Source organism: Littorina saxatilis, unplaced genomic scaffold (assembly GCF_037325665.1).
Source record: "Littorina saxatilis isolate snail1 unplaced genomic scaffold, US_GU_Lsax_2.0 scaffold_2625, whole genome shotgun sequence".
Classification (NCBI taxonomy): domain Eukaryota; kingdom Metazoa; phylum Mollusca; class Gastropoda; order Littorinimorpha; family Littorinidae; genus Littorina; species Littorina saxatilis.
Window position 1 is genome coordinate 1 of NW_027126762.1, and position 9,735 is coordinate 9,735.

At 40.6% G+C, this 9,735-nt stretch overlaps 1 protein-coding gene across 1 annotated transcript; it reads left to right on the forward strand.

Moving 5' to 3' along the window:
- Positions 1–4,256: 4,256 nt before the first annotated feature.
- Positions 4,257–7,483, forward strand: LOC138955256 (uncharacterized). Its single transcript, XM_070326897.1, has 4 exons — positions 4,257–4,425; positions 4,822–4,926; positions 6,425–6,526; positions 7,369–7,483. The coding sequence occupies exons 1-4, from the start codon at positions 4,305–4,307 to the stop codon at positions 7,392–7,394; spliced, it is 354 nt and encodes a 117-aa protein (XP_070182998.1). The 5' UTR covers positions 4,257–4,304; the 3' UTR covers positions 7,395–7,483.
- The last annotated feature ends 2,252 nt before the right edge of the window (positions 7,484–9,735 follow it).

The following is a 9,735-nucleotide window of genomic DNA, read 5'->3' on the forward strand; positions in this document are numbered from 1 at the left end:
AGAGAGAGAGAGAGAGAGAGAGAGAGAGAGAGAGAGAGAGAGAGAGAGAGAGAGAGAGAGAGAGAGAGAACTCAGAACTCAGAACTCAGAAATTTTATTGTAAACCACACTGTTGTGTTTGTACAAGGGGGGAGTAGAGTTTCCATTCAATGTATACTCTCTCACAAACAAGTAAGAACAAGTGCATAATACAGTGCTAAGGGTTGGAACATAGCGATCGAAAATCATTTACACACATTCATTTTAGCCTAGCAGTTGCTGTCGATGCCTGAATGCATAAAATGTATACCGGGAGAGTGCCCACAACCTACTTTTGTTTTGTGTTAGTAGTATCTGCATTGACGAGTTTTCTAGTTGACCGATTTCAAAGACATTTCCTAGGTAAGTTTCTCTTATATCAGAGTATACTGGACACTTAAAAAGAAAGTGGTGCTCGTTTTCGTGAGGGTATCTGCAAAGTGGGCAAACATGGGAACCGTTTGCAGAATATCTCTGTTTGTTGCACATCAGGGGTGAAACCCCAAGTCTGAGTTTTGTGAACACTTTTTGGATATATGGATTGTCTATTTGGTCAAGGTACTTTTCTCTTCCAAAGTCAGGTTTAAACAATTTGTATGTGTCATACCTCTCACTGTCTTCTAGCTTACTGTGCCAGTTCTGGGTAAAGCAGTCTTTTAGGCGTTGTTGAAAAGCCTTGATAAAGTGTTTTTCGTTGCCGACATAGCCGTACGTCCACACATGTCCAAACCCATTTTCACATAGGAGGTTTCTAACCCTAGCGGACCAATTGTCTGTCCCTCTGTCTGCCATGTTCCTCATCATCACATGGGCCATTTTTACATATCTTGTGTTGGGGAGGCGATTTAGCCGCAACCAATATTTAACGCATCTGGTAGCAGCGAGGACTGATAGGGGAAATCTACCGAGTTCTCCGTATACCATGCAGTTGGGACTTTGGGGGGAAACACCTATTATACGATTGTATGCGAACATGTGTACCTTTTCAATGTTAGAGCAATCAAAACAACCCCACATTTCTGAACCGTATAGCAATATGGGGGTAATCTGTGTATCAAAGAGTGTGAAAAAAAGGTTTAGATCATAACATCCAATATTCCACAAAACTCTAAAAATGTCGATAACACCACGCTTAGCTCGTACAATAGAGTCTTCAAAGCATCGTTGGATGGAAACTTTGGTGGTCAAGGTTAAGCCGAGATATTTATACGAGTTGGTAACGTACATGTTGTCGTGACCAAATGTCCAGGCTTCGTTTTTCCCCAAGTATCCACCGTTGCGAAATACCAACACTTTTGTTTTTTCTTTGTTTACCTTTAAACCTAATCTGTTGGCAACTTCATGCAATATATTTAACTGGTTTTGTAGTCCCACCGGTGTCACTGAAAGCAATGCTATGTCGTCAGCAAACATCATGATAAATAGTTCAATTTCACCCGGAAGAAGTTGAATTCCATGCCTCCCTTTTAGAATCATTTCAGACGCAAGTTCGTTAATCAAAAAAGAGAACAGGATTGGGCTTGCCAAGCATCCTTGTTTAAGACCTTGCATACACTCAAAAAAGGCCGTGTAGTCAGAGTTACACCGAACACAAGATAATACGTTTGAGTACATTGCTCTGAGTGTTTGAAGCATTTTGCCCCCAATGCCGATCTTGAGCAGTACATTCCATAGTACATCTCTTTTGACAGTGTCGAACGCCTTTTGGAAGTCCACAAAGGCCACATACAGTTTCTTGTGTTGTTTAAGTTGCTTGCTTACAGCTGCATATAACGTGAAAATATGGTCCACTGTCGTATACCCTTTTCTGAATCCAGCTTGGGACTCAGACATGACATTGTTCATTTCAGCCCACTTAGTCAATCTATTGTTAATGATGGCAGTATACAGTTTACTGACACAGCTTAGCAGCGACACGCCCCTGTAATTGTCAGGGTTCTCATCGTTGCCTTTTTTTAAGATTGGGTGAATAATGGCTTTGGCCCACTCAGCTGGGTATGTTCCTGTGTGGAACAGTTTGTTAAAAAGCTCTACCAGGTAAGTAGTAACATCATCACCTGCGATGCGAAGCAACTCGTTTGGGATTTCATCTATACCTGTTGCTTTGCCTTTTTTCAGCCCTCTAATGGCTTCTCTTACCTCTTCTTCAGATATATCTTTATTTAGCTCGTCGAGAGAGAGAGAGAGAGAGAGAGAGAGAGAGAGAGAGAGAGAGAGAGAGACTCAGACTCAGACTCAGAACTTTATTACAAAAGGATAAAGGTTTTAGGCAAAGCCTATTCTTCCAACCTGTCCTTTATACAACACATAAAGACAGACGGACATAAAAAATAAAAATTCAATCATATAAGATACAGAATTACATTGTATGGATTGCAACACAATGTGCATTTAAGGAATTATATAGGGAGAACTCAAAATTTACAAAATTACATTGACACAGTTAAACCTTTCATTTTGAGAATTAAGTTGTTCAAATCAGCTACACATCCGTTAACACTAGTACAAAATGTTCAACAAAATAACAATCAAACAAGACATTTCATTCACGAATGATGTGTGAACGTGACTGTCTCTTAAACATTTTCACTGAAGTTGCATTTCTTATCTGTTGGGGGAAGGAGTTCCAGAGAAACGCTCCCGAGAAGGCTAAGCTCGATTTATAGAGGTCTATGCGAGGTATAGGAGGGATGATTTTTTGGGACCCATATCTTTTTGTGGCATGTTTGAAATGTGATTGCAAATATTTAGGACAGTCGTCATTTAGAATGTTATACATGAACACAGCCTTGTTTAACATCAACTGATCTTTCAAGGGGAGGAAATTCAGGAGCTTTAGTTTATCATCCGAGAGAGAGAGAGAGAGAGAGAGAGAGAGAGAGAGAGAGAGAGAGGGAGAGAGAGAGAGAAAAAGAGAGAGAGAGAAAGAAAGAGAGAGAGAGAGAGAGAGTGGTTTTAATTTTGAATATGTTTACATTATGTCTACTAATACTAACTGCACGAGATGATTTGTGTCACAGCACAACTGGAAGAGACACCAGACCATGACCCGTTTCCAAGCGCTGCGGTTGGCGGTGGTGTGGCAGCTGCAGTCGTCGTTGTTATCGTTGTGGTCGTCGTGGTCATTTTCCTTTGTTATAAGAAGAGTAAGTTAATGATTCAGGGAACTGGCTGACTATGTGGCTAACCACCCGTCTCCTTTTTCTCCCCCGCCCTTCTGTCTTTCTATATATATGTGTGTGTGTGTGTGTGTGTGTGTGTGTGTGTGTGTGTGTGTGTGTGTGTGTGTGTGTGTGTGTGTGTGTGTGTGTGTGTTTATGTGTGTGTGTGTGTGTGTGTGCGCGCGTGCGTGATTTAAGTGATTTCGTAGTGCTGTTGGATTTCTTCCGGCCACAATGCTAAAAGGATAATCCCTATATCTATGTTTGTTAAAATTTAAGCATGCAATCTTTGTTCTGTTTAAATACATGTGTGTGTGTGTGTGTGTGTGTGTGTGTGTGTGTGTGTGTGTGTGTGTGTGTGTGTGTGTGTGTGTGTGTGTGTGTGTGTGTGTGTGTGTATGGTTCTTGTTTCAAGGGTGCTTTCAGAGATCTGATAAAACCAGACAAACGTGAGTAAATTTCAATTAGGCAGTTTTCTTCTTCGACGTCTCCTTTTTGCCATGTTGAAATCGGCTTTGTAATAAATTGTTTTGATCAACCACATTCAGCAAAAAGATATCGCAGCGAAGAGCTTTTTTTTGTTTTTGTTTTTTGTTCCCCTCTTTATTTGGAGATCAGAGCTTTTTCATGCACGTTCTGCCCTATCTACAACAAGGGAAACTAAACTTGATTAGCCAACTGTACCCGTGTGTTGAGCAGGAACGTGAAGGGATCTTAGGTGTTTCATTCTTCTCTCTGGACAACTGTATGTGCATGCATTAACCTCTCTCTCTCTGTATGTCTCTCTCTCTCTCTCTCTCTCTCTCTCTCTGTCTCTCTCTCTGCCTCTCTCTCTGTCTCTCTCTCTTTCTCTCTCTCTCTCTCTCTCTCTCTCTCTCTCTTATTCTCTCCCTCTCTCTCTTTCTCTCTCTTAACCGTTGAATCCTTGTTGATGGTCTGTGTCCCTGCGGTGTATTCTTGTTCCTCTTGTTTTCCACGCCTTGTGCTGAAGAGCTTATTTATGTTAATGCTCGACCGTACTTACCGTATAAACCTTTGTAAAGAAAATGCCATTGAAATACGCACTGGCAAGCTTCTAGTTTAATTTACGGAGTCGAGTGATTTTACAATCGAGTTGTTCGTTCAATGATTGACTGTATTACAACGCCCCTGCCATATTTCATGTCCTTTTTTGCTTTTTACAGAACTGCTGTGGAAAGTGGAGTTCACGAAAACTCAGCTGTTACAGATGATTGTGCTAATGACGGTAATAAGGCAATCTTATTTCAATAAACGAAGAGAGGCTTTCTTTGCAATTACTTCTGAACTATGTAAATTCGTTCGTTTTGGTTTCGCATGTTGATGTTAAGGAGTTCACTTTATCAAGGGCATGTTTGTGTAGGATGTTCATTAATATAATCAAGCTAAGCAAACGAGGGGAAAAGGTAAAGACTTTATGGCGAAGTTAAAATTGAGCCAACGGTGAAACACGTGTCAGTGTCAATCAGGAATCTATAGTCCATTTTTCTCGATCACAAGATTGTTTAAACGTTTTCCACAATCTTGACATTTGAAATTTCATAATTTAAATTTTGTACCGTGTTAGTACTCTATCCATCATTCTTTCATTTATCCTTCCATCCTACTGGTACGTTGGTTTCAGCATCCGCAAAAAGTCAATACGCCAGTCTGCAGATGTCCGAGGTTGGACTGAGATCTGTGTACAGCGACTTCGCTCACAGAAGCACTGCTACACAGGCACAACCTGGTAAGGTTAACAGGCTCTGTCATCACCATTCGTCTTAGAAAAAAAGTATTTCACGCCAATGTTAAAATGTTCATGTTCTCCTTTGTCTTTAAATGATAATAAATAAAATTAAATATCATTTATAATCCCATAAATAGATCTAAGTGATTTACACATTAATGAAATGCCAACACATAAGATCTACAATCCTCATCGAAAGCAGAAACATCACGGAATGAAAATTAAACAAATGAACTAGCGCAGAACAGACACACACATACAAAACAGGATCCTGCCCATAAACAACGCACACACCACGGATAAACTAAGGAAAAGGTTACTCAGTCCAAACGCTGCTTACATCGTGAAGGTAGATGGCGGCAAAGGCCAATGCATCAGAAGTTGTGACTGGTACTGCAACATTTTGACGAGCAAGAACGGAGCCATCCTCCCCGTGAAGACCACCTGGTGAATGTCGACAATTCTGCCAAAGCTTCAACGTGGGATAAGCATATTTCTGTTTGGGTCACCCCTCCCCCCCCCCCCCCGCCCTCAACAAAAACAAAAGCAACACACACAAAAACTACAACCAAAAATAAAATAAAAGTAACAAAATATTATTAAGTTCATATTATCCCTGGGCACATCCACACCTGACGGTTTGAATGCGAACATGTGATGTACTTGTATTCCCCAAACATACTGTGGATGTACGGTACGTGTGTGTGTGTGTGTTTGTGTGTGAATGTGTGTGTGTGTGTGTGTGTTTGTGTGTGTATTCATGTGTTTGGATGTGTGTGTGTGTATGTGTGCGTGGGCGTGCGTACGTTTGTTCCCCCCCCCCTCCCCCCTCTTTTTTTTTTCCCCTCTGTCCCCACCCCCCCCCCCCCCCCCCCCTTTTATGAATGTGTATCACTTTTAGTCTAGTATGCCTGTGCCCATGACATCATCCAACCACTTCTCTCCCCTTTCATTCATTTCCGTTCCTAGAGTTCCTTCCCTTTTTTGCGTGTTTCCCCTCCATTTTCTTTCAAACCTTGTTCGTTCCGTGTTGCGTCTGCTTTTTGTTGTCTTTTGTGTTCTTGTTTTTCCTGATGAAGCTTCCATAAGCGAAAATTCGTACCGTCTTGTCTCGTTCTTGTATTGGTGAGTACAGTATTCCTTTGTTTTTTAACAAAAGTAACAACAACAAAAACATGCTTTTTTTACGTACACAAAATGTACTGTCAACTCTGCACAGGATGCTTACGGAAGACATCTCCATGGGGATGTCTGCACGTGCCTTTATTCTGTGAAATTAACTAAGCAACGACCAAATCAAAACAAACATGTCTAAAACGTTACCAGGCTGTACATTTCAATTTATTTCATTCACCAACTAGTAAGATTCTCTTCTCCCTCTTGACAGTCTGGACAGACCTGGGGTGGTTGACACTTGTGATTACAATTGGAGGAAGCTATCTTCACGTTTCACCTTGTCTGACACGTACATTCACATCAGTTTACTGTGACCTTTCAGGACAGCCCGGGGACTATGCCAGCCTGCAGATGTCTGATGTTGGCATGACGTCCACGTATTCTGAGCTTGGACAGCATGATGGCGTGGCACCAGCACACGACGGTAAGCACTGCATGTACACCGAGCAAAACAAGTTAAGGATATTTTTTTCAGTGGTATTGCCCAGATGTTAAACAGCATTTGTTTGGTCAGAAATATACGTGTATTTAATATAAAGATTAGTCTTTCTTCTGGTCAAATTTTATTTTTATCTGAGCAATATGTGGGTATACTTAACTTTTTTGCTCAGTGTATCTCGATCGGTATCTCGTTTGGTGTACAATAAAAGCCATTTCGCGGTGTGAGGCCTATGTTTGGCCAGAGATATATTTCCAAGAGTCGACTTGCATTGCGAACTCTTATTGGTGTTTAAACATCCTTGTGTACTTGCATACGCAATGAAGATCTGAATGTTACTGCGAACATCTCAGGATTTGGACACACGAGCGCTTGTTCGCGCGCATGCAGAAAATAAAAAAAAGGAAACACTGGATAGCGTCCTTTCTTAAGGAATCTCGTTTTCCCCACGGAGAAAGCAACATGAATTACCATCATTGAAACCAACAGGACTATGTGAAATGAACTTAACTTTCATTTTTGCTTTGATGAAAGAGTTTGTTATCACAACCAATGTCCATGCATGCTTATCTTAAAACTGACACAATGACAGCTCTTCGCCTGAACAAAGGAGCTAGTACTCTAACTAAGAGTTTTGTTATATTCGGTTTTAAGATAACTTTGGAGAAAAATATGATCTTTTTGGTGCTAGCTAGTACTACGTGAAGTTATAAGGAGGTTGTAGGTATTCTTTCGAAGCTTCTTGACATGTTTTAATGCACCTGTTTGTAAATTCACTACACATGGCTGGCTATGTTTGTGATTATGTTTGTATATATATGTTGCAGGTACAGACTACGAGATCCCTCCATAGGAACGATTTCAGCGACTTGTTACATTTAGTCAAGTTTTGACTGAATGTTTTAACGTAGAGGGGGGAATCGAGACGAGGGTGGTGGTGTGTGTGTGTGTCTGTGTGTGTGTGTGTGTGTGTGTGTGTGTGTGTGTGTATGTGTGTGTGTGTGTGTGTGTGTGTGTGTGCGTGCGTGCGTGCGTGTGTGTATGTGTGTGTGTGTGTGTGTGCGTGTGTGTGTGGGTGTGTGTGTGTGTGTAGAGTGATTCAGAGAAAACTACTGGACTGATCTTCATGAAACTTGACATGAGAGATCCTGAGTACGGCATCCCCAGACATTTTTATCATTGTTTTATAAATGTCTTTGATGACGTCATATCCGGCTTTTCATGAAAGTTGAGGCGGCACTGCCACGCTCTCATTTTTAAACCAAATTAGTTGACATTTTGGTCAGGTAATCTTCGACAAAACCCGGACTTTGGTATTGCATTTCAGCTTGGAGGCTTAAAAATTACTTAATGAGTTTGCTCATTAAAGTTGTCATTAAAATCGATTTTTCGCAAACAGATTTAAAATTGATTGCATCGTATTCTTCATCACATTATGAATCTAAAAATATATACATATGTTATGTTTACTCTTAAAATGTGATCACAATTAATGAAAATAGATTAATTAGTCTTACGATTAGAATATAAGAAATCGATCCAAAAATCATGTTATCTTATTATTTATCATTTCCTGATTCCAAAAACATATAGATATGATAGGTTGTATTCAAAACAAGCCCAGAAAGTTAATAAGAATACATAAAAGCGCGCTTTCTTGCTTAGCACAATACGCTACCGCGCTAATCTGGCGTGTCAATATCAGTACGTTTTGCACGTGGGAGGTGACCGATTTCCTTCACGCGGGGATTGACGAAGCTGTACTGTCTTGGTAAAAAAAAATACAGTGCGTTCAGTTTCATTCCGTGAGTTCGACAGCTTGACTAAATGTAGTAATTTCGCCTTACGCGACTTGTTCATTTTGCATTTGCAACTTAAATGCTTTACTCAATCACGTCCTCTTCTATTTTCCAATGCTTTCATCGTTACTCCCATATTTTCCTCGCCGTTTGTCAAGCTTCCCAAGGCTAGGCAGTGTCCCTCAAGTAACGAGAGTGTGTTCGTGATGCTGGACTTGATACTCATGTTGTTTTTATCGCATATAGAGTAACTAGAGGAATACCCGGCTTCGCCGGGGTGAATCGCGAGACAGAGACAGACAGCGTGGCGGTTCACCACAATCACCTTTGAAGGCGAAGTCCTGTCAAACGGGATTGAGAATTTTAGAGGTTATTTCTTAGCCCTATATTATCTGCTGTTGCTTCTCAAATGCCAGAACATACAGACAGACAAAAGCCGCTAGACCACATCACAAACAGAACTCTACAATACACAGGTTTTTGCCCACACACACACACACAAACACACACACACACACAGAGAAGCCGTATATATATATATATGCATATCTGTATCTATAAATATATAGAGATAGGTGAGAGTGTATTTTTCGCGTGGCTATAAATTGATTCGACCTTTTCACTTTGACAGTAAGAACAACTTACGGGTGCAAGGGAAGCGTTGTGGACAGCGCAGTGGACAGCGCAGTGACATTCTAAAAATAGTAATAGTAACTTACAAACGGGAAAGCCACACGAAGGAAGGGAGATAAACGCCAAACACTGGAGAAGATAAGGAAGAGTTACTTATAATGGTGAAATGAACACAAAAACCAAAATCAGTTCACCACAATCACCTTTGAAGGCGAAGTCCTGTCAAACGGGATTGAGAATTTTAGAGCTTATTTCTTAGTCCTATATTATCTGCTGTGGCTTCTCAAATGCCAGAACATAGAGACAGATAAATAATGATGATAAAATCGTTTATTTAACGTCACTCTGTAAAAACATTGGCGACATTTGTCTTAGATTAAGAACACACACAGGCACGCACACAAACTTTCCCTTTATGTACAGTGGTTCACCACCCTCCCGCCCCCCGCACACTCTCGCTCATCTAAAAAAAAAAAAAAAAAAAAAAAAAAAATGGTGTTAAGAGATACTTGGATATAAAATGGTATTTTCAAAAGTTCTGATAAAAATAAAAAGTAGCTGTATGAGAAGCAATGGCGTCAGCCGCAGCAATGTCTCTTCATATCCAGGGACCAAGTGGGTGCGTGTGCATAAGTCCAGCGATAAGTTTGGGACCTTGCCACCCAAGGTCTTTATTAAAACTTAAAAGATAGCTTAATTTTTCCTTTGAGGTATTTGGCAGAATATTTCTATTTGAGTTTATAAACTGAGTCAGGGGTTGAA